Source organism: Corvus hawaiiensis, chromosome 21 (assembly GCF_020740725.1).
Source record: "Corvus hawaiiensis isolate bCorHaw1 chromosome 21, bCorHaw1.pri.cur, whole genome shotgun sequence".
Classification (NCBI taxonomy): Eukaryota; Metazoa; Chordata; class Aves; order Passeriformes; family Corvidae; genus Corvus; species Corvus hawaiiensis.
In genome coordinates, this window is record NC_063233.1 from 9,540,277 (window position 1) to 9,565,351 (window position 25,075).

Below are 25,075 nucleotides of genomic sequence, written 5' to 3' on the forward strand. Positions count from 1 at the left end.
GGAGCACTCACCTGACTGGAAGGAGATCTCGCTCATCATCATCCAGGTGTCGGCGAAGTAGAAGCGGCACAGGATGGCCTTGCCCACGCGCTGCTGCAGGGGCACGGTCACAAACCTGGCACTGGGGTTTTTGTCATCCAAAACTGTCGCCACCCCCACAGGCTCGGGCTCCCAGTCTGCGATCAGGCGGGGTTTGAACAGACACTCCACCCTCTGGAAAATCTTCACCCCCTTGGAAAACATGTTGTTACAGTGCACCTGGGAAGAGGACAACGGACTAAATCAAGCCCCAAGGATGTTCCGTTCATGAAAATTCTCCATGCCCAGTATCTCCCTGTAAGAATGCAGAATGAGTGACTTGTTCCAGCATGCAATGGGAACACCTGTGCAAAAAGCTGCTCTGGAACAGCTCTGAACTTTACCTGCAAGAGCTACATTCATGGTCAAACTCTGGCAGGCTCTTCAAAAGGCCCATATAAAAATCAATCAAGCAAACCCTGTACTAATCTAAAGCCTTGCAGACCAATTCTCTTTGAACATTTAACCTAAGAAGGGAAAGAAAACCCACACCTAAACTCTTAGTGTTAAAAATGTGATATTATTTGAATTGCTTGACATGAATAGCTGGAATTGTTAGGCCACAAGTTGAACTTTATCTGAACTACATGGTTCTGTACTGCAAGTCAAATATGGATTAGAGTAAACCCTGGAACTAATAATCTGATCATTGATAATAGGAAACATGGATTGTAGTGAAACTTGTAGGTAACAATCTGATCATTAATAATAGTTACAATAAACAAAGCTGCAGCTTAAATATTACTTAAAGATCAATAACTGGAGTGGACCGCCCACAGATTGTGGTCTGTGAGCTGTAACAACCATGTTAAAAAAATGAACTACTGAACCCACCAAAACCCCCACAGAAACCCATCTCAGAGGCCAGAGTGGAAACAATGACACAGCAGCCACTTGGCAATGAAACAGTGAAGCAATGAAGAGCAAGGAGAATCCAGACCCTAATACTGCTCTTGGATTCTTCTTCCGTCCCTCTTGGCATGAGAGATCCCAGGGATTTCTTTGTGGTCCCTTTTTTGAGGTACCAGCTCGAGCTGTGAGATGTCACAATTGATCTCTTGCCATTAGATGAAGTTTGTCTTCTAAATTTCTTTAGCATTTAGAAACTTTTGGCACCTGCAGTCTAAGCTAATGGCTTCCAAAAACCACAAACCAGTACAAACTCAAAAAGATACTCCCCTGTGACACACACCCTGCTGTGGCTGCACCTTGAATACAATCAAGAATCTGAGTTTTATATGAGGTTTTTTTATGAGTTTTCTGAGGGGAAAACCCTCACAATAAGCCTGTATCCATCAGCCTCTCCTGGTGGCTCAGCATCAGGTTGTCTCTGCTGCAATTGCAGCCCTGGTTTAGCTGGAGACACTGGAGTTTAACTGCAATCACTGTGCTGGCACAACAGCACCTCACTGAACAGAGACACCCTCTCATCTCCCCGTGGCAGCTCCACAACCCGTGCTCACACTGAGCAGTTCACAAGCACCTCCCAGGCTGACTCCACACCTCCCTAGCTGGGGTGTGTTTTACCTTCCAAGAGCTGGGAGCAACTTTCTCTCTCCTTGCTCCTGGGCTGCAGCATCAAAGTGACATCTCCATCACCACCAAACACCTGGCACTCCCCCAGGCCTTCAGGAAGCAGGCTTTGGGAAAAGGGACAAGCTTTGGAAGCTTCCTTTATGCTGTTCCACTGTCAGTCATCAATGCAAACCTTACCCAGCTCCTTTTCAACACCCACCACGGAGTTCTGCCATGCAGACCTGAAGCTCAGGACCACAATCTCAGCACTGTGGCCACCGATCTGAACCAGAAGAAACAAGGTGACTCAAAGTCTTCAGTATCCCTCAGGCTGCTCCATTCTCACAGCCACAGTGGTCCAGCCCTCCCCAGCGACTCCAGGAATCATTTCCTAATGGCTGTGGAGGATTTGCCATGGTGACAACAACAGTTTCCAAACCACCTACAGCCTTGAACCCTATTAATTGCTTGGCCTCTGCAAGGTCCTGCAGTGAAAAGCAGTGAAGCAGTAATGAGGACAACAGGCCTGATGAGCAGCAAAAAGACAAAAGGAGGGTATTTGCATATAATTAGGACCAGATGAAGCGTAGAAAACATTATTCAATAAGGAGAAACAGTCATTCATAAGCAGGCAGGAAAGCCTGACGCCTGGAATATACAATTTGTGCCATATTTGGGCAGGAGTTGGATGTGTTTCCATCCTGGACTGATACAGAGACATTTTCTATTGCAAACATCTCCTACTAAAGTCCAACTTTACAGCATGCAAGCCTATGCAATGCAGTTGTGATGTTACTAACATTTATTTTTAATACTTCCTCAGATACTGGGGAAGCCCAGAGGACTGGGATAAAGCTAACAGGTAAGAGGATGCAAAAATTAACCACAGACCACCTGGCCTGCACAAAAGAAATGCAAAGCTGAAAGAGGCAACATTCAATAAATAATGAAGATTGATTTATGCTAATCAGAACAGCTTTTTAATTAAGTGCTGGATGAAGTAGCTGTTTTTATGATCTGATGTGTTTGGTTTATCAGGATGCTTGTGTTTACAAGACAGATTTTTGGAAGGCATCTGTCCCCAATGTCCCAGTGTGGGCTCATGTATTATATTAATTTGATTAAACATTGTCAACTAGTAAATGCTACAAATTTTAAGGCACAAATTCTTCTCTTATTTTCTGACAGGAATGGATTCCTAAATCAAAATTTTTTGCTACTCTTTTTCAATGACCTCAGGGAGACAGAAGAATCAACAGCAATAAAATAAACTAAACAGGAGAGAGGGAATTTCCTAAAATAATCTCAAGGACTGACTCATGTCAGGGTAGTGAACTCAGGGACAAAATATAAGTGATGCTTTCCACACTGGACTTTTATCCTGGACACTAATAACTTGGAACTGGCTTTTAGCATGATCCCAAAGCTTTAATGACCACTGGCTCCCTCTCTCTTGGCTTGGAGGATTAATATCATCACAAGATTCACAAACAAAGAGGAATCATCCAAAAGCAGGAAATTGGTACCATTCTTTTGTGCAATTTGATAGAAAGCCTGCATCCAGGTCCAGATTCTGTACCTCCAAAAGAGTAATCAGCAAAGAAAGAAAGGACTGGGAGACAGCTCCAAAAATGACCCTTGGTCTCACCAGGAAGGCATTGAGAAGTCCTGCCAACTTAGTTTACTGAAGCAAAGATTAAGAGAGTGGTTTAATCAAGGTTGAGAAGCAGAAGATTTCTGAGAAGGCAGGACTCTTATTTTTGCCAGCAAAAGCAGGCAAAGAGCCAACAGTTGCAAGTTAAAAATAGACAAAATAAAACCAGAGTAAGTAACCACCAAAACAATTTACTTAAGGATGTGGTGGGTTCTCCTTCATTTGAAATCTCTACAAGAAAAGCCACCAATCCTTTTTAAAAGATCCTGCTGTTTACTACAGACCCAAAGTTCAGCTCTTGTTTTTCCTGTGTGTTTAAACAATTTCCCACAGCACAAGCACAGGCTGAGGCATCCAGAGAAATCAAAATGGAAGCGCAGCCACATTCCTTTATCTCCAGGGTCAGTAAATCCTACATCCTAAATCTCAGCTGCCTAAACACTGCTTCAGGTGTCTGCTTTTTATTCCTTCAAGCCAAATACTGGAAGGAGAGTCTGAGCTCTGAAGAAGCAAGTGCTCACCTGCTTCACCTTTCTACACTGGAAAACTTGGGGTATCTCCTGCTCAAATTCTGCTGTCAGGCACTTCCTGTATCCTCATGCTTTTGGAAGAGGATTCAAGGCCAGGTTGGACGGGGCTTGGAGCAACCTGGTCTAGTGGAAGGTGTCCCTGCCTGTGGAAGAGGGTGGAATGAGATGAGCTTTAAGGTCCCTTCCAAGCCATTCAATGACCCAAAGGGGCAACCTGGAAGCCCCTAGACCCAAGGCTTGTCCCCCTGGAGAGGGTCCAGGCTGAGTTACCTTCATGGAGGTGAAGTTCCGTGGGCGGTCAAACTGGAACTCCATTTCCACAGCGCCTTTGCTGAAGCTCTCGTTCTTCCAGCCAACGTAGTCATAGCCCGGCCACACGCGGTACTGGTGGCTCTGGGTGAAGTCATCCAGCCCCAGCACTCCGTCTGTGAGCTGGCCCAGCCCTCCATACAGGTGCCTGGCCAGGGAGAACCAACAGTCAGCCAGAGCTCCAGTGGGAAACCACATGGGTCTTCCAACCAGTACCAGGAAAACATCCGTTTTCCCACTCTTAACCTCTCCTGGGCAAGAACTCACTCCCTGTTCTTATGCAGCACCACCTTGATGCTGTTTGGGCTGGGATTTTAACATTGTTCCCAGCTTGGGAAAAGACAAGTTTTTGCTCTGGTGTCAAGGACTAAGAGCAAAGCTGAGCTACAGCCAGAGCCTCTGGAGAACAAAACCAGACTCTATGGAAAATGAGTCTGTGTGTTCTCCCAACAGAGCTGGAAGTGCAGCATCCCACCATGCAGCTGCATGGGAGGAGCTCTGTTCATCCTGTGCTGGGGGAAGCAGTGGGGAAAGTCCTGCAGGCAAGCACAGAAAAGCAGGGAAGGGGGGAGTGAGACCACAGCCAGCTCTAACCAGGATCACTTCTGGCACTGCTCCTTGTGCAAGAGGAGAGCGTTATTGGCTCTTTCCCAGGCTGATTGGACTCTTTGCCAGGACTCTGCCTCATTCCACTCCTGTCTGAGGGTGCAGAGCCCATTATGCAGTTTTCCAGCACTGTTCCAGAGTAGAAGATGCCAATGTGGCACAATCCTGACCCCCTCTGCAAGTCCTTGGCTCTGCAAGTCCATCCCAGGTGAGCCCTCCTGTCACTGCAGCACAGGAACAGGTGCCTTTGAACTCCAAACCAGGATTAACAGCTGGAAGAGGCAGATTCCTACTTCCAAGCCAATCAGGCATGTAAACTAGAGGTTAAGTAGTTCCAAAGAGTCCTGGCTTAGCAGGTTGGGTTTTGCACCTACATCTGCAGCTCCCTGACACTCTCCAGCAGGTTCCTAAGTTAGTGCTGGACAGCTACATGCAATACCTACTCATTTCTCTACATAAAAACCCTTTTTTCTTTTTTTTTTTTTTTTAATATCCAGGCTCTACTGTATCAGCCCCATGTGAAAACATCAGATAATATATAAATACATTGGTACCCAGCACCTTGCAACATCCTACAAGCACGAGGAAGCGTTTGGGATACAAGGTACCAGTGACAGGGTGAGAAGGAAAGAAGAGAATTTGCACAGTGACAGAGAGAGAACAGGACAACTTCTCCCACCTTCGTTCCTGGTAGCCATCGTAGGTCGAGTCATTCAGATAAACAATGGGGAAGCCAGGAGCTGCTATTGTCCCTCCTTCAGGGATGCTGTAAGATGCCAAACCATCTAAAAAAGAAGGCCATACACCTCAGAAACACAGCAGCAGCAGCCTCTCACCACCTCTGTCCGTACGGCACTTTAATTTATGACACGAACCAACAGCAGCAGTTCCACGGGCCGGGGATTCCCTCTGCACACGAGGGGGTGCAGGGGAGCCCCAGGCAGTGCGGTGCCAGGCGTGGGAACGGGCACTCACCGTGCCAGACACAGCCATAGAGCTCCACCCTCATGCAGACGGTCATGGGCGCCTTGGTGACGGGGATGAGGCGCACGAAGCGCGCGATGATGGGAGGCCGCAGGTCCTTCAACACCACGTCGTACGTGTCGGTGTTGCCGTCGATCACCTGGAGGAGAGAGAGCCTTAGCAGCAACTCCTTCCTGTTGTGCTGCACTGTGGTACCCCCTTGTTTGAAACCTGGGAGCTTCCCCGTGTGGAATCTGCAGGGAAGGAGCTGCTGCAGCTCCCCTGCTCCTTCTGTGGCTGGTGGGGTGTGAGGGGTGCTGCCATTTCACCTCCTGCCTGCTGCAGACCCCCCCAGGCAGCACTGAGGGAGAGGAGAGGAGAGGAGAGGAGAGGAGAGGAGAGGAGAGGAGAGGAGAGGAGAGGAGAGGAGAGGAGAGGAGAGGAGAGGAGAGGAGAGGAGAGGAGAGGAGAGGAGAGGAGAGGAGAGGAGAGGAGAGGAGAGGAGAGGAGAGGAGAGGAGAGGAGAGGAGAGGAGAGGAGAGGAGAGGAGAGGAGAGGAGAGGAGAGGAGAGGAGAGGAGAGGAGAGGAGAGGAGAGGAGAGGAGAGGAGAGGAGAGGAGCAGGTGGGGGTGAAGGTGAGAGTGGATGTTGCAGAGAGCTCCAGTTACTGGATGCCACCCCTTCCTTCAGGTGAGCCATGTGCATTCCAGCAACAGGTAACAGAGCTTGCCCTCATCACCAGTTAGCAGGCAGAGGGTCCTGATGCCCTTTACAAGCCAACACAATTCCAGAGGTGCTGCAGTATTTGGTGCTGCACAGGAGGTATCTTGGACTGAGGTGTTCAGCATCACCACAGCCACCCCATCCTGCTACAGTGCAGTGATAGGGCAGGGACCTTCACTCTCCCCTTCCCCTCAGTGCCACCATTGTCCTGGGAACACTCCACTGTTTATTTTGACTTCCTCTCCCATCCCACAAACACAACTTTTGTAGCACACACCAAAATGTGTGCCACCAAAAAAAAAAGGTAGTGGCCAAACAGCTGATCAAAGGTCTGAGGGAGCAAATAATTCATTAACAAGCCAAGAGCTGTTACCAAATACCGCAGTGCAGACCCTGCTGGGACTTCAAAGCACCCCCAGTGCAAGAAAACATCACCACACCCAGGACCTCTCAAGTCTGACTCAGGTCTTCAGACTCCACAAGCCAGCCTGAGGCAGGGTGACCAGGCCAGATGAGCTGCAGGGGATTCATTCCCAGGGGAAGTTTCACAAAGGCTTATGAACATGACCAGAGCTCAGCCAGCCCCAAGCTCTGTGCTCAGGTCTGCAGACAGCATGAGACAACTGTGGTGAGGGGGAAAGCCTCTGAGTGTGTGGGCTCAGCACATTTCCTACTCTGTAAACTCCTTCCTCCTCAACATCCATACACCAAACACTGCTATCAGATACCCAGAAACTCCTTAGTTCCCTGCCACCCCCTCCTATTTTAAATCAGCAGGCATCTGTTTGGCAGCTTCTAAGCTTGTTTAAAACAGGTGTCTAAGAGAGGGATGCCCACGTGGTGTTTGGGACATGCACAGACAGGTAGTGAAGAGCCACAGTTTTCCTGATTTGGGGGATCAGGTCAGGGGACATGGGCAAAGGAAGAAAGTTTCAGACATCCCCTCAGAAAAAAAAACACCTTTGCAGCAGCTCCAAGTGGAAGAGCTGGGAATCCTGCCCATCTGCTGAGAGGAGCAATGAGACGATGCACCTTGTGTGGCATCTCCACACCGTGGGGTTGCTGCTCCTGAGCACGCCGCTACTCGGGGCCAGAAAACCCAAATCAGTTGTGTGTGAGACAAACCCAGCAGCAGTTTCCAGTCCTGGCCACTGCTGATCCCAGTGCTCCCCACATCAGGAATGACACAGCGCTGCTGGATGATGCCCAGCAAGCACAGAACTGAGGCAGAACACGCTGCTCCAGCGGAGCCGGGATGAAGTACAGTGCATTAAGCAGGATGTGGAGGATGTGCCTTGCACAGTGCAGCTTTCCAAGCAGGCTCAGCTCCCCCCACGCTCACCTTCCTGCCCTGGCGGTCCCTCCAGGAGATCCAGCGCTCCCCGTTCCGGCTGTAGTCGATGCGGTAGGCGCGGGCAAACTCCTTGCCCGTGGCGCGGGCGTGCCGGCCCTGGGTGCCCACCAGGGTGATGAAGAACAGCTTGTGCAGGTCAATCTGCAGGAACTGCACATCTTCAGGCTCCAGCAAACCAGCTGGGCACCAGGCTCCATCCCCCTCTTCCCTCTGTAACCTGAGGGGAAAACCACAGGCATTAAAAAGAATCCGATTTCCAGTGATTAATTGAGGAAACACCTGGAACTTCAAGGATTGGGAGGAAGCAACCAAATCAGCAATGGCTACCAAATACCTCTGCCCTTTGGGATGATGGTCAGCTGAGACTCAAGTCCTACAGGCACTTTTGCCATATACAGAACAGCTCCTCAGTTCCAGATCTCTTTCATTAACTACTCCAAGTAATTTTTTTCCCAGACATGAACTTCCACCTTGATCAGAAACAATCCTGCTGCTCAGTAGGGAACTGCTTGTTGCTCTGTAGCACCTTGCTACTCAAGTGCATCCTCACTGCTCCTGAACCCCACTTGGTAAGGCCTGAACTTCTGCTTGAGCACCTCCTGCAGCTCTACAAAGCTCAAAAATGAGCAACCTTAAAAATAAATTTTAGCAAGGAAAGCTCTGCCACAAAATTATTGTGGGTCATTTAAACACATATTTCACATTTCCTGCAGTCATCAGAGCTGCTGGTGCAGGACACTGCCAGGAGAGTGGTGGGAAGTGTCTGCTCCTAAGCTGAATACTGTGAGAGCTGTAGTTGTAAAAAATGTATCTGCACACCAGAAAAATGTGTGGGTTTTTTAGCAATAGGGATTTCTTAGCCAACAGCAAGCCCTTGAAGTGCCCTTGGTTTTCAGACAGCTAACCCCACCTCCAGCTGATGGGATCAGTGAGTGCACCAGGGAAGGTGGTACCCGGGAGGAGACACGGAAGGTCAAGGCTCAGCCCAGAGGAGATTTTAATCTCTGGCTGGTCAGCTGTTTGTGCAAGACTTTCTAACACTAGAATAGCAAGTAAAAGAAGCTCTAAAAAAGGCAGGAAGGGTGACTGAAGTGACAGGGACAGACATCTGCATGGGACAACTCTGACCAAACAAGGTCAGCTTCATGCCTTCACCCTGTGGACATCCAGCTGCCCCAGCAAAGAGAGGATGGTAACAGATGGTAAGTGATGCCCAGAGTGTTTGCAGCACTGGACATAAGCCATGCTCAGAGGACAAATCTCCCAGCGTTCAGACCCACAGGCCTGTTCAAACACCATTAAAACACAGCGCACTGAGCATCATTGCTCTACCATATATTAAGAAAAAATAATAATTGAGTACTAGGAGAATTTTATGATTTTGGACTGCCTGAATTCATCATAAAAATATCAGTATCATAGTTAACCTGAAATTCTTACCTGACTTTCACCAAAGCTGTAGGAATGTTTGATATCACCACTACAAACAATTCTAAGGAAATTCACATTTGCAACTCTTTTGTGAATCATCAGTTAGTAGCTTTGAGAGAAATAAAATGACAAAAAAAAAAAAAAGAAGCAAAGCTTATGATAAGGACTGTAGGCCTCCTTGACAGTGAAGAAAATCATTTAGCCGCTTGCTTAACAATTCCTTAACTCTGCCTTTCCAAGGTTTTTGAGTCAGAGTGAGCACAGCCCATTTCCTCAATACGATGCTGTTGAAATGTTCATACTTGCAAAGGATTTCCTATGACTTAGTTTAAAGCACTCCACAAGAATCCCAGGGGCACTGTCCCTGGCTGACCTGTAAGTCACAAATCCTTTGGAGATTTATTCACAGAGTGACTGAAAGATGGAAGTCAGAGGCAACCTCAGAGTCTCCAGTCCAATCCCCTGCTCACAGCAGGGCCAGCTCCAAGGCCACCCTGTGTTGCTCAAGGCCTGGTACAGCCAGGTCCCCAAACACTGAGACACCACCACCTCTCTGGGTCCCTGTCCCACCACTCCATTGTCATGGAGAAGGATTTTTTGTCCTTAATATTTAAGCAGAATTTCCTGTATCACAGCTGTGACCATTGCCATTGCCTCCTGGCCTCTCACTGTGCTCCAACCAGATTGAATACAGAAGCAGCACATGAGGTTTTAAGGGTGGGGGATCTTCTTCCTCAACCACACATTGGGTATCTAGAGGGGAAAAGGACTAAATTTGTTGTCAGAGGTGAACCCACCGTGCATACTGGGGCCCTGTGGAGTCGTACCACTGACTGGAAGCAGTGATGTCCTCATCTCGGATGGTCCCCTCGTGCATCCCCAGGGGGTAACGACAGATTGCTGCAAATGGGAACACAGGCAAACGAAGATCAGCACTCATTTCTTTTAAAATCACCAGGCGAGTTTAATGAAAAGCCTGTCATGCCCGTGTGGTCACTCTCACCTGTCCCACCACAGACCAGTACAACTCTTGCTGAACTGTGGGTAAACACATGGAGATTTTCCAAAAGGGTGGGGTCACCATTTGAAAGCAGAAAGTGCTTTTTGTGCTCCTGCAGCGGGACTCCTGTCTGGTCACACCTTATTTAAAGGTCAGACACACACTGTCCAGCAATGCCAGATAGAGAGCTGGCTGGGAAGGACTCTGGGGGACTGAGTCTTCCTGCAATCCTGAGCAAAACCCATTTGTTCACAAGCCCAGGGCTGGCAGCAGAACCCAGAGCGTCCTTGGCACTGAAGGATGCACTCTGTGGGTGGGCACAGCTCTCACCAAAACAAGCAGCATGAGGCTCTCACCAAATGCACATATCTTGAGCAAAACCATCCTTGGGTTCTGTTTAGGTGCCACCAGGACTCACTGTGCACTCAGGAGACACTGGGGCTCAGAGAGGTGGCCCAGCCCATCTGTCAGTGGGGACAAACAACTGCTGCAAGACAAGAAGACTCACCAGGACCCTGCTACACAGGTCTGAAATCACCCACACAGCAGCCCCTGTGGTTTATAAGGACATGCAGGATATACTTCAGGCTGCTCCTGGAGTAGATCTGGAGGTCAGGATAACCCATGGAGCCTGTGGCATCACAGCCAAGGAGCACCAGCTGGGCCATGGTGCTGGAATCTGTCTGGGAAGAGCAGGGCACAGCTCCAGGCAGAGGCATCAGAGCAGCTGGGGCAGCTGAGGAAGCAGAGCTGCCTGAGGATGTCACAGGCAGAGCTGAGATGTGTGAGTGGTTATTTCTTGGTGGAAGAGATTCCTGCAGGAGGGTGGGACCACAGATCTGTGCTCAGAGCCCACCCACCTCCCTGGAGCTGGCATGGAAGAGGTATTCCTGCACCTCTGGGTGCACTGACTCCTGTACCAATCACCATCAGAAGGAATCTGCGTGGGACTGACCCTCCAGCTGCCATCACCCTTTCTCCATGAGGTTTAACCACCAGAACCAGACGGCAGCCCCAGTTCCACGCTGGGTGTGTGGTGGGGTGCACAGTGCAGGGAATGCTGTGTAACAGGGAGCCCAGGAATGCTGCTGAGGTCCCCCCACAGCCCTCACTGCACTTCTGGCTGGTTGCAGCACAACCTCAAACCTCTGCAAATATCCACAGGCCAGAGCAGGGTCAGAGCCAGCCACAAAGGGCTCCAAACAAACAGAGCCAGCCCCGGCAGAGCCAGCACAAGCCCTCAGGGCAGCACTGCTGCCTCACCACACCTTCAGCCAAGCTGGAAAAGGATTAAATTTATTTATTTCACAGACTGTCTCCAGCTCAAAACACCTCATTAGAGGAATTTTTGCAACACATTGCAGACCATTATCTTATCCATCGTCATCATGACCGTATCTTGCCAAATGCTGCAGCATAAGAGGTCCTGCCCTCCACAGGGACTCAGGCTCATATCCCTATCTCCACCCTAGCTCTGTGCAAGGTAAGGTTTTGTATCTTCCCTTCCACACTTCTCTCTCCAGAATGCCCCTTGCTGGCTGGAGAGCTGTGGCTGATGCTTTGCTAACTGGTAATTTGTTCTCCACAGCGAGCATGGAACCTCTGAGCCAGTCTGGAGCCAGGTTTGTTCTGCAGGCCACACAAGTCAGAGCAGTGCAGGGATATTCAGAGCTCAAGACAGGCCTGGGTGGGCAGAGAAAGGAGGATGTCCATGTGCCTGGGGCTTCCTGGGACTGCCAGGAGAGTGTCCCAATCCAGCACAACTGTCTGGGAACATCTCAGTCCAGAGGACATTGGGGAACTATGTTAGTGATTATCTCCACATGCAGCCTTTACACTCAGTCCCCGTGAGAAGCAAAGACAGGCTGAGAAGGAGCACACAAAAGGTGGGAGATGAGTCCTCTCCCAGCCTGGCAGCTCCCTACCAGGGTTGACTTCGGTGCCAGAGGGCTCGGGCAGGGAGGCCAGCAGCAACATGCAGAAGATCATGGTAGCAACCGGAGATGCTGCGCAGGGTCAGACGGGTGCGAGTCCTTCAAAGGCAGCAGCTGCCATCTACATCTCTGAAAGACAAAGCAGAGAGAGAGGATGAGTCCTCCAGAGAGAGGACTTCTCTGTGCTGTAGGGTTGCTGTGTGTCATTGCCTCGTGACAGGCTGGGCAATCTTCCCTGCCTTCAAGAGTGTCTTTGACCTCAGCCCTGCTCTGCTCATCACCAGATCAGAAATTTCGTGAAGAACCAACGATCACTTGACTGTTTACATCAGCCCTAAAGCTACCAATGCAACCCATCTCCCAGGCCCTTGGCTGCCATGGCTCCTGGGCAGATGAATGGACCCCCTTAACTGCTCTTAAACAAGTCCAGTACAACGTAATCTCCCTCAAAGGAATCTCTCCCATATCAATTCTTCACTTTCCTTACTAAATTAACAAGTAGTGAAACTGCAGCTACAAATGAACCTGGCTCCACAAGCAGGCTTTATCCACCTCTACCTTGGCACCAAGTAGCCAAGCGGGCACCTTGGAAGTTGCCACACAACCTTAAGATAAAGGTCCAAAACAGGGTGAAAATAACCTCTCCCTGCACATCCCCACTGCTGCCAAAAGTGCATGTGCACTCACACGGGCGAGCACGCTTCATTTCCTGTTTGGAAAATGAAAAGGGCTTAAACACTGGCGATTTCATCGGAAAGCCATGATAACACCTAAAGGAACAGGAGGTCAGATCAGCAGCTAGGCGAATTCTTTGTGTCCACATTCACTACAAAGAGCCTCGGGAGGCTCCCACCCTGGAGGATAACTTTGCAGAGGCTCTGTCTCATAATGGAATGCCAGGAGAAAAGAAAACAGAACAAATCAATAAATGTAAAGTTGCCAGGACCAGAGGGTGTTTGCTCAAGAATCCTCGGAATGGTAGTAAAAAGGCAACGTTGATTGTTGGGATTTGTTAGCAAAGGAGGAGAGGCTATAAAAGGGCCCATCACTGTGCCAGTGCAGGCATGCATGCAGGAGCATCAGATGCCATTAGCTCAGAGGTTGGTAACAAAAGGCTCTCTTTTCCCACCCAACATAATTAAACTGTACAAGTCACAGCCCTGAGTTGCCGTGGATACCCAAGGAACTGGATACATTCACAATAGACAGATACACCACAGCTTCTTAAATCCAAAGGTAAAACCTTTGGCTCGGGAAATCCCCCAGCCGCAGATTGCTGGACGCCCAGAAGCTAAATCGGGGTTAGAATCACTGGAGCTTGCCCTGTTTTTATTCTCTTTCCTAAGGATATGCTACTGGCCATTGTCCCTGCTGGATTCCAACAGAAAAGATGGCTCTGAGCCTGAAAAACAACTAAGGGCCTTCTTGGGAAGGAAGCCAAACATGCAGGCAGGAGGGGGAGCTAATAATGGCTGTGGCTGTGCCGTGCTGTACCCAGCCAGGCAACCAAAGAACACCTTAAAATCACCAGGTGCCTCCTGCTTCAGCCACCTCCTGATTCCCACATGAGCACCCTGGCCAGAGCTGGGAAGGAGCTGTGATCCCGTGGCATCCCCTGTGGTGAGCCTGCAAAAGCAAAGCACAAGCCCAGGTCTCAGCAGGAGGGTCTGGCGACCACAGAAGAGGTTTTGACCAAGCACTCTCCAGCTGTTTGTGCATCCAAGGTCATCCTCTCCCCCTGGAATGGAAGGAGGTGATCGCTGATGAAAACACAGCGATTCCCACCATCCCAGGGCAGGCTGCAACTCCCACAGAGAAGAGACATCATGTACTCAAGTGGAGGCAGACTTTGTAAAGACAGTTTTGGGGCAGAGTTTGAAGACAGACTTGGTGGGTGTTCATTTATGCAGGTGATTTGCCAAGGTGTCCTGGGAGCTCCCAAAGCCAGACCTGCAAAGGGAACTGCAGAGTTCAGCACTAGGGGAGACAGTCCTGCCACAGTACCTGAGAAAGGGACCTGTCATCAACATCAAGGCTTTAACTTCAAATTTGGCCTTTGCCTAAACAGTATCCAAGACAAGCAGGATGAATCCTCTCTGGATGTGTCTCTGCTGTTGACAGAGGAAAAGGCTGGTCTGGACTAGTCCTGTCACTCGCAGTTTGGTAACATGAATTCTCACCTTTCTATGTGGCAGTGGTGAACTGTTCCCAGCAGCTCAGCCCTGCACAGGGACTTCAGCAGCTGGTTCAGGTTCTGCTGGATTTGTTTTTCCCATCACATTTGGTTCCCAGTCCTGGACCACCACAAAGTGCCTGTCAGTGAGTCCTGGGAGAGGTGATGCACTGAGGGAGCAAACAAGGCCATTTCTCATCTTTTAGTGCTCCACAGCAGCTGCTGTTCTAAGCACGGTCACCAAGAGTGGTTTTCACCCCTTTGGAGGGTGAAACATTTTGAAGGAGGTTCAGCCCCACTCAGGAGCTCCAACTGCAGAAATCACTGCTCGAAGAACTACTGGTGTTGATTGGTGCTGAGTCTTAATCTCAGCCAGGAGTAGACTGGACTCCCAAACTGCACACTTCCCAAAGCTAGGACACACTGGAATTACTCCTAAATACAACCCTTTGCACAAACTGCTTGGAAATCATTTTACTAAGGACTTTTGCTGTGTAAATGGCTCAATACTTTTCTTTCAGCTGCATTAGAGTCCTTTGCTGTACTCACGCCTATCTTCCCACCCTGCCCACACATACACACCAAGTGCCAAAACTACAGCACAAGCCTGAAACCAGCAAAAACAGGATTAGCAACATCCTCTGAGAGGCAAGAAAGTGTTAAACTCTGTTCCCAAGCCCGACTGGATCAAGTTGCTAATTGCTAACAGCTGGCTGCAGGAGAATAAAATCCTGTTACAATCATTGGGAGAGTGGAAAAAAAAAAATCTACTTGTTGAAAAACTCACCAAGAAATGCAAAAGAGGGCACTTTTCCCCAATAAACTCGCAGATACCATGCCTGAAAAGCCAGTCCGTGCCTCCACAGAGAAGCAGCTGGCTGTGACCCAGTGCTGTCCCCGGCACAGAATGGCTCAGCGAGCACAGGAGGGAGCTATTCTTTAGTGATGTGCATGAAGAAGGTGGGACTTGGAGCTCCTCCAGGTACTGTTCTCCCTCCAGAGATCCATTACGGAGGTCTGGCACGTTTGCAAGCCTCTCTGGATCCCAACTGAAACAGGCATTTGTTTTAACTGGTTCCTTTGCAGATCGTTACCCCGGAGTGGGACCGGAGGGTTTGCTGCAGGAATCCCATTCCAGATGCCCAGAGCCGCGCCAAGAAACTCCACGGTCATGGGCAAGACACAGAGTGAATCACACACAGAGCCCTGTGCAGGACAGGAGGATCTATCCTAAATCAAGTCATCCCCAGAAGAGGTCCAGGAACAATCAGATGGCATCTCCTAGCATTCCTAAAGGAATTCAAGGAGGAAGCAGCAAAGCTAATAACTGCAGCAATATCTGATGTTTGAAGAAACAAGAGGCTGGGAAGTGTAATTTCCATTTTTCTGGCTCCAAAACAATGGTAGAGCATTGCTCTTTGCCTCAGAGTTAATCTGAGAGACCCAAGACCCAGCAGTCCTCCCCTGGAGCCCACACAGCTCCAGCTTGGACAAAACAGAATTTGGTGATAAAAACACTTAGCAGAAAGAATTCTGATCACCTTTTAAAATGTTCTGGTCAGTTTGCAATTCTAATACTGGCACAAGACTGAAAAAATATGGCCACCCACTCCAGCAGAGCTGCTGGAGGGTGAAGGATGGACCACGCCACGCCGCCTGAGCAGGAGCCCTGTGTGAAAAGAAGGCAACAAATTTCCCCTCAGGTGGACTCAGAGTGTGGTTTCTCTCTCCCTGGATTCAATCTACCAGGCAGCAATGGAGAGGTCTCTGCACGACACGTGGGTGGCACCTGGACAAACCAAGTGCCAACAGGGACATCAAAAATCATCGTGTCAGAGTAACAGGGCAGCTGGGCAGGGCCAGCAAGATCCTGGCACGAGGTGCAAGGCTACAGCAGGAGATTTTGGATTTAGGCACCAACAGAGATGGTCAGAAAGAGGAAAAACCCATTGTAATGTTAGGAACACGGTGGGGGACACTGGGCAGAAATAGTGACACCACAAAGTGATGTCCAGAGCAGCAACAAGGCTGGACAGATAAAAGCAAACAGATTTTAGGTGAAAAGGTTGGGTTAATGAAGATACCTGTGAGAAGTAAATCGCAGGAACAGGGAAATTGAGACAGGAATAGGCTCCAGTATAATCTTTGAGGTGGCATTAGGAGACCTGTTGGAAGAGACATGAATGTGGGACTAAAAGGACAATATTCAGGAGTGGCACCTGGGGTGGGGACGGGGACATCACAGAGCTGGGCCTGAGGCAGTGGCAGAGGAAAGAATCGAGGTCTGGGTGTACTTTGTGGTCACCCTCTTAAGAGGTGGGGGATAGTCCTGCCCTGAGGCTGAGGAGGGTTTGAGCCTCATTTTCCATGTTGTAACCAAACATCTTAATGGGGTTATGAAGAAAGTGACAGCTCACTCCTGCTAGATTTTAGGAGAAAAACAGCACTCTGGTCACCCACGCCACAGCATTTAACACTTGGAGGAGCTTCAGCCCGTGGACTCAAACATGAGGCAGTGCCTCAGCTACAGCCCAGAGAGGTGCCGGTGTTTCTGCACAAGACCAATAAATCCTCCAGCTTTTTCCCACTGCCTGTCAGCCAGTCCTGCAGGAGTGGGGTGTCCTCAGTTTGTAAAACTGCCCAGAGCACTTCTGTCACAAAACCAGACTTGGAGATAATTGAACATGCATTAAATGTAATTTAATCCATCCAAGTAACAAAGCCAAGATTAGAAACCATTAGAAAGACAAAGCCAAAGATAAGGAAATGCAAATCCACTGCACCACAATGGTGGGGTTTAGCTCAGCTAAACCAAAACCAAAGCTTCCCCACCAACCCAGGGCATGGGAACTCTGCTCATCTCAACTGAGGAACCTGGAAACACTTCCCATGACCCAAGCCAGACCTGCTAGGCCCCCTGCTCAGGACATGGACATTCCCCGGGAACCCCCCACCCAGAGCAGGGGCAGGGGAGCCTCCAGCACACCCTCCAAAATACACATCATCCCCTCAGCTGCAGAGGCTCTAGTTCCCAGTTCCCAACTCCAGGCTCCAGTGCCGCTGTTCCTGTAGTGGCAGGGAAACAAGACCATGCACAAAACCAGCAGTTCCAAGTACCTCCCTTCTCCCTGCCCAAGCAGCAGTGTCCCTTTCTGCCCCTTTCCAGAGCTTCCTTCCCACCCTGACAGGCCCAAAGAGCACCCAGCACAGTGACAATTTCACTGTTCCTTCACACTGGCATCTCTCTCCAGCTTTTTGCTTTTTTTTTTTTTTTTTTAAACAATCCTTAAAATATATCAGCTACAAGTCAGCAATTCCTCTCAAGACCTACAATCTTCCACTGCAGAGTCTCACATAGCAACCATCCCCACGACACGTTAACCACAGAGATGACAGATGGGGTATTAAGAGCACTCAATCGAAACCACCTTCCTCCCTCCCCATTCTCAGGGGGCTCCACCATAACCTTTTACTTAACCACGCTCAAACTTGCACTCAGAAGGAGATCAGGTTCCTGAGTCGAAGAATTATTTGGGCTGGAGGAGATCCCCAGGAGAGCATCTAATCCCACCTCCTGCTCCAAGCAGGGTTAGCACCAATGTCAGAGCAGCCTGTGCAGGGCTTTGCCTAGCTGTGTCTTAAAAGCTCCCAAGGATGGAGGCTCCCCCACCTCTCTGGACAATATCTCCCACTGCTCGACCGTCTGCAGAGAGAAAACTTTATCCCTCTTTATTCCAAGGCAGAACTTCCTGTTATTTCAGCTGACAATCGCTGTCAATCCTCCTGCTATGCACCTCCTTGATAATCTGCTCTTGGGTATCCCAGAGCTTCCTCTTGTCCCAGCTAAACCACCCTGGCTCCTGCTCAGGGAAGCCAAGTTTCAGTACTAATTTACTTAATATTTTCTCCTAAGTTTCTCTCTGGCGGCACAGAGGCTCCCTCCAGGCAGTGGGACAGCTCTACTCAGATTTTGCTGTGACTCCCACTGGCTTGTTCACAGGGAAACTTGGGAATAACTGAGTTTGTCCCCTACTGGTGTCAGAGTGGCAGGAGCACGACTCCACAGCCCTCTGCTTACAGAGTGCAGGGATCACATTCCCACTGGTAACTATTTTTGAGGGGTATCAGGTGGCACTTTCTAAATCAGCTTGTTCAACACAGTGCTGACGAGCGACAGGGAGACAGACTCTGCCCCCCTGGCACAGGGGACAAGGATCAGAGCCCACCAAAACTGCTCAGGTGGGTGTTTCTCAGCTCAGAGCCCACCAGCCATGCTGAGGCATCCAGGAAAACATGAAGGACATGCCAGGGATCAGTCCCTGCCCAGGGGATCCAACACACTCCTGCTCTCAAAGCAAAGCCTCTTCTGCCTCCTGGGAGCAGCAGCCTTTGGTCAACAGCAGGGTTGGATCCCTCAGGATCCAGGTATAGGATGTCAATGCAGCTACTTTTGGCAACCAGTGCAGGAATCTCAATAAAGCTTTCCATCAGAGCACAGGGATTGCTGAGCAAGCTCCTCCTTTAATGTGACAGAGGCTGGTCTCCACTGCCTGCTGGTTACCTGCTCCCTTCTCTGTTTTAAAACACTGCTACAACATTTATGTTTTCCCAAACTTCTGGAACTCCTTTGGTCTTCCCAGATTTATTACAAATTGGCAGCCAGGATTCAGAAAGCTGATTTGCCAATTAATTTTAAACAAACAAGTCCCAATGTTGCTCAAGTTTCAAAAGACTTTGAAATGTTATCTTGCGTTTAACACCCTCCCTGGTCACCAGTGCAACGGAAGATATTCTGAGAGAACATCATCCAGCTTCTCCACAAAAATGGGAAAGAAATGTTTTACTTCTCTGCATTGTTATCAGCAATCAGGTTTAACCTTTCCCAACAATATAATCACTGCTGATTAAATTAATTTTGTTATACAGATATTAAAATATTTCTCACTGCCCCATGATATATTTGCTGTGCTGTTTCTGTTATCTTTAGCTTTCCTTATCAACTGCCTACCTTCAAAAATACTGACTTTACAGTAACTGGTCCTTACCTACAACCTCTGTTTTGCTAATTGCTCATAGCTGAACCTATTTAAAAGCTAAAACATGATTACTGGGGCAAACTCTTTGCAAAACCAGAAGAGAAGAAAACAGTTGCATAGAGCTGCAGTAGTACCTGAGAACTGCTGATTTTTGCAAGGGTGGAAGCCAAATGCTAAGAGAGTTCAGTGAAAATCAAACCAGAAACAGGATTTTGGAACATCTGCTAATTGAGCTGCCCATCCAGTCTCCATCAAACCACCACAGAAATGATGATATTCTCAAAAGCTGTGTTTTATGAGTTTTGCAATTGCTCTTCATATCTGTAAAAATAAAACTCAGAGCACCTGTAGCTGGCACAGAGCCCCTTTGCTGGAGGAGCATTATGGGCTCTGCTCCAGCATCACCAAAAATGTTAATAAAAGTGAAGAGCCATGCCCTACAGCCACAGGAAGATACTGACTTGAAAAAGCTTTTCCAATATGAGAAAGAAGAATAACTTATCATCCCTCACTGCATTCCACAGATTGCAATAACTCCAAATACCAAAATGCAGCGAGGGGGAAGTGCTCCAGCCCTCCCACAGCACCCCAGGAGCCAGAGGAGACAACACAGGCTGTGACCTCAGTGGGTACCATTTCTCCAGAGGCTGAGCACAACCTCCAGCCAAGGCAGCCAAGTCTGGGTACACACAGCTGTTGCATTTGGCTTGAGCAAACTTTGTTTACGACCCAAAGTGGTTTTAAAGTTTAATTTATGAAGTGCCTGGCAGAGATGGGAGCAGTGAGTGGCAACACTCACACATCACCTGAAACCACAGCACCGAGCCCGGAGACTCCAGTGAGGATTTCCACGCAGGTCCAGCCATGTTCCACTGGGTTTACTATTTACTAGTACAGCTCTGCAAGATAAAATTTAACTCCCCATGTACAGAGATAAAGTTGCCATTAATTAAACAGTCCAGCAAAATACCTACCATGACTAGAGACAGAGAAGATATTTGCTTACCACAATGTATTTCAAGCAATCAAACCAAATGTTCTGCTTATAAACAAAGGAGAAGCCAAGAACACAGAAAAAGCTCAAGCAGCATTTCACAGCTTGGGCAAGGCAGAATGACCAATTCTGATTAAATTTTCTCAAGACAGAACAAAAAACAGAAGCCCACAGAGATGTAATAAGATTTAGCAATTACACATAAGGCAGGTAGCAGTAGGAAAATCCTGGTATTGAGGCAAAGGCAAGAGAAACAGGAGAGATGAGAGGGGAAAAAAGAAACATGTAAAACAATGATGCCTAAACCAAAAAAAAAAAAAAAAGGACCCCATTTACCTCTTTTCCATATTGAAAGTGAACTAAAATTAAAAAACAACAAATTAAAACTGAGGAAATGAAATTCCACAGCATACCATGTGCATTGAGCCTCTGGGACATATTGCCACAGAGCAATGTGGGAGTAATTCAATAAAACATTGGAAGTAGATCTCCATAATAAGAACATCTGCAATTCCATTAACAGAGTGAAAGCGAGCACACTGGAGATAAATTTTCCTCTAGCCAGCCATAAGCAAACCAGTAATTAATGTGGCCAGAAAGTTATCTTCTACACGGGCAGGTTATTCCACAGCTGGCTGCACTCAGGCTCTGGGGCTTTCCTGTGCCTGTGATAAGATGGGTGCCTGAGTAGGTGGGCTGTGATCCCAGCCAGTTTGGCAAGCTCTGCCTCTGTGGATAGAGATCACATTTCAGTTTTCAGCAGCTTATTGTGCAGCTTCTCAAAAAGAAAAACAACACTACCCACCTTTTTCTTTTTCTTTTTTTTAAGAGATTATCTACTGTGACACAAAAAAAGCAGATGAAATTTCAGCCAAACCTATTAAAGAAATACCTGTGGAGCAGTGAGCGACCCCAGAACACTCTTGGTGGAAACACAGCTATTTTGGAAAGTTCTCAGCACCTGAAAAAATGGGTTTACTGAGGAAATAAATCAGATTTCACCTGGAGGGGCTGCATACTCATACTCCCATGTTTCAGGGTAAATGGGAGCCTGAAAATTTTGACGGTGGCCAAAATTGCAGTAGGTGCTTCAGGAGGGGACAGGGTCTGCCTCTCCTCCAGAGAGGAGGTGAGTGAACATAGGCAATGCACACCCCCAGCTTGTGCAGGGCAGGAGCTGCTGGGGCTCAGGGGACAGGAGAACATTCCCCCACCTTCCCACTGCCCACAAGGCACTTGCTGCCAGCTCCAGTTTCTGCACATCTGTCCCAGCCTCAGCCCTGGCACATCTCAGCAGCACCTCAGAGCTCAAACACTGCACGAGCTCCCTGAGAGCCCCAGAAACCACTTCTGCCCAGAACCCCCCAGCCAGCATCACATTTGTGCCCACAAAACACCCTGCATGTCCCAGAGGTGCCCAGGCACACATCCCTGAGGGAATACCCACAATTTGTGAACCCTCTCAGAGCTGCAGGAGGGAAAACGGGGTGGGAAGAGCCACCTTCTCCCTACCAGCCCAAGGAGCAAAGCCTTCGCCTCCCAGCATCGCCACCTCCACAAACCTCTCCACCACTCCCAGAAAGTCTCCAAAGGCTTTATCCAAGGAAAGAAACACAAGGGGAGAGAAGGGAGAGAGCTGATCCCAAGCTGAGAGCCAGGTTAAGCTAGAAGGACCCTACCTGCCTCTGCCAGGGTCTCCTGAGCAGAGGGAACAACTGCCATGTCTCTTTGGAACTCCACAGGTTGAGCCAGGCTGTAGTTTCAACATTCCTTGCAACTTTCCACCAGCACACACATGATATGTTCAAACTTGAGTAACTCCTCCCTCCTTCCGCACACACAGACAGGCCCAGGAGATGGCCCTGCCTCTATCATCCCAGTTCCTATAGCAACTCCTGACCCAGCAGATGGAAACAGAGCTGTTTTCTAGGCAAATCTGCCTTCTTGGATTCCTCTGCTCTTCCCTGCTGTTGGCCCCTCCTTGCTCCAGTGCTCTCCCTGGGGGCTGCTCCGCTGGCACCTGGCCCAGACTTTGCCTGGAGGAAGGCCAAGCTTTGAATTCATTTAGTAAAACCACAACATAAAGCAGCTCTCCTGCTCAGGAAGCAAGGCCTGTGTAGTCCCAGGGGCAGGCCAGGCACCGCAGAGCCAGCCTGCACCTCCTGGTGTAACGCAGCTGCCTGCGCTCGCCGGGAGAATCCCGGCAGGAACATCACCGCTCCTCACCTTCATCTTCTCCAGCCTGTGCCATCCATGGGGAAAGGTAAAAAGCAGAGACAGAACTAGTCATTTATTAGCAAGCCCAGCCAACAGAATTATTATAACCCCGAGCACTTCTCAGACATTTGGACTTGTGCTTCCAAAGTCTTTCCTGGAAGAGGGAGAGCCCAGCTGTGACACCAGGGCTCTCTGCATGTTCATCACAACAGCTCACCCCATTGCTTTCCTCAGCTCAGGGCCCCACAGGAGTGGAGGTCACCAATGCAGCTGTCTGAGAACAGCACATCACACTCAGTACCTTTGCTCTAAAAATACAGAAATTGAGGGGAAATGCAGAACTCAAACCAGGCTGTGGCACTTCAGGGGAGGTAATTACCAAGGGTGACAGTGGGAACATCACGAGCAGGTGGCTCCATGATGACTGGACAAGCAGGGCTGCAGCAAGACACACTGAGCTGGGCACAGGGCCAGCAGGTTGTGACACTCTGTGAGACCACCCAAACCCGCCACAGGAGCTACAAAACCGCTCTTGGGCTGCACAGCCCCGCAAAGCCCTTCCACCCCCTGACATCCCTGCCCACGTGGGCTCTGCTGCCCCAGCCACTGGAGAGCCCTGGAGGGCACAGCAGGATGGGGCCACGCTCACCTGGGTGACAAGGGCACTGGGGTTTGAGAGGAACATCTGAGAGCTGGGATTCAACCCCAGCACGAACCACAGCAGCACAGGGAGACCAGAGAGCAGAAGGAATGTGCTGACCCTGCCTGCTAGGAAATGCAGGTGCCAGCCTGCCTCCTGCAAGGGAGCTGCTCAGCAAGGGAAGGGCTGCAATGTCTCACTCACACACCTGGCAGGGCTAAGACTCGTCCCAAGGCCAGCAGTGCAGGGCTGGGACAGCAGAGCCAGGGTGGGAAGTGGAGCCAGCATTGTACAGGACTCACGGGGACTCCACAGCAGAAGGCTGAAGAGAGGGGGCAGCAGCCATTTAGCCCATCCTGCAGAATCCCACAGGCTACAGCAGCTTCCAGCAGGAATCACTGCAAAGCCTCAGCAGAAGCAGCAGGTGTTTTGGGTATCCCATAGGAAAAAGGGAAGCAGACATGAAGCACACTGTGCCCACATTAAGTCCCAGCTGAAAAATACAGCTGTGAGCTGCAAGATGTGGTCAGACACGCACTCAGATGACACCTTGCTTCCATTTTGCTCCCTGCCTCCCTACCCCATCCCAGCCACACAATCCACCTCTGTTCTGAGAACAGAAAACTGTTTTCTTTTTTGTCCCCTTGGTAATTTTTCCATGCATCAGTGAGTTAATCAGCACAGAGGGATGGGACAGTCCCTGAGGCTCATAAATGGTTTGGGACACGACCAGCAGTAGGGTGGATGTGGGAAGACAGCAGATCCCTTTCTGCCTGATCCAAAAGGGTGTTGCTCATTCTGATAATGCCCTCCCAAGGCACTGTCCTCCCAAAACAAGGATGCCTGCCCTGAGAACATAATGGTACATGGGAACCAAGCTGGATACAGGCCCCTGGGGTAAACTGGGACCAAAACAATTCCCTTTGCAAGACACAGAGCAGTTTGTGGCAGTGGGAAACACTGGACATCCAGGAACAGGGAGTCCAGGAGTGGCATCAATAAAAGCATCAAAGCAGATGCATATCACAGAAACAACATCAAGAGTCTAGAAAACACTCCCGATTTCCCTGTGGTGTTGGGAAGAGCAATGGCTCAACTCACAAACAGATCTGAGGAGCTCCTTTCCCTGGGGAAGGACATTGCTGTGGAGGCACAAAACACTGCTGGAAAACTGCTGACCTTGCAGTCAGACTCACTTGAGCAGTTCAGCACAGAAAAAGGCTCTCTGCTGGATGCCCTCTGAGATGTAACTTGATCCCACAGTACACATCCACTAATCAATCGAGGGATAAAGCAAAGCAGAAAACAGTCTTTTTTTTTTTTCTTTTACTGGAATGAGCCCAAATATGCACAATAACAGATCCCACTCAGAGCTATTGCAAACTCAAGTTCTTTGGAGAGTTTTGCATCTCACATCGCAGAGCGAGCATACTTCTGCAATAGCATCACTGCTTCTCAAATTGGGTATTTGAGAGACTTCCTAATGACCTCATAGCAGCACATGTGACCACTAAGTCATCTTCTCAAAGGACCAGGAATAACATCAACAGACCCTGTTTTGGTTGTGCACAGGACAGCTTTGCACAGCACAGGCAGGTTCCTAAAAGGCGAGGGAGCAGAAAGGAGCAGGACCCAGCTCAGGCCAGAGCTGGCATCATGAGAGTTTCTCCAACAGATTCTGTTTGGCTTTGGAAAAGATCCATCCAGTTAACAGATGAACACCCATCAGCACATACTAAATTCCACATACAAATTTAGGCACAAAAGCTTGTTTATCCCAATGCAGGCCAAATTCGTTGGGTTTAAGGCATCTATATAATGTGAATCCCAGAAATATTCCAAATGCACTCCAAGAGATAAGAGGTGAACTCACAAAGCACAGAGTAATGACTTGAAAGGGTTTCCAATTTTTTTTTTT

The 25,075-nt window shown here is 49.1% G+C and overlaps 1 protein-coding gene across 6 annotated transcripts in view; it reads right to left on the reverse strand.

The window, feature by feature from the left end:
- LOC125336633 (discoidin domain-containing receptor 2-like) overlaps positions 1-25,075 on the reverse strand; it is a 50,871-nt gene that overhangs the window by 12,756 nt on the left and 13,040 nt on the right. For 2 of the 6 annotated variants that reach the window (XM_048325404.1, XM_048325407.1), the window contains exons 2-8: positions 12,089-12,226; positions 9,961-10,063; positions 7,721-7,949; positions 5,668-5,815; positions 5,372-5,477; positions 4,048-4,234; positions 12-258 (exon numbers count right to left, since the gene is read on the reverse strand). In XM_048325404.1, the coding sequence (XP_048181361.1) occupies positions 12-258; positions 4,048-4,234; positions 5,372-5,477; positions 5,668-5,815; positions 7,721-7,949; positions 9,961-10,063; positions 12,089-12,152 (1,084 nt within the window). In that variant the 5' untranslated portion in view covers positions 12,153-12,226. Of the gene's footprint in view, positions 1-11; positions 259-4,047; positions 4,235-5,371; positions 5,478-5,667; positions 5,816-7,720; positions 7,950-9,960; positions 10,064-12,088; positions 12,227-15,057; positions 15,156-21,192; positions 21,262-21,979; positions 22,164-25,075 lie in introns of those variants that run through there. The other 4 variants (XM_048325405.1, XM_048325403.1, XM_048325406.1 and 1 more) reach the window with 4 other exon arrangements.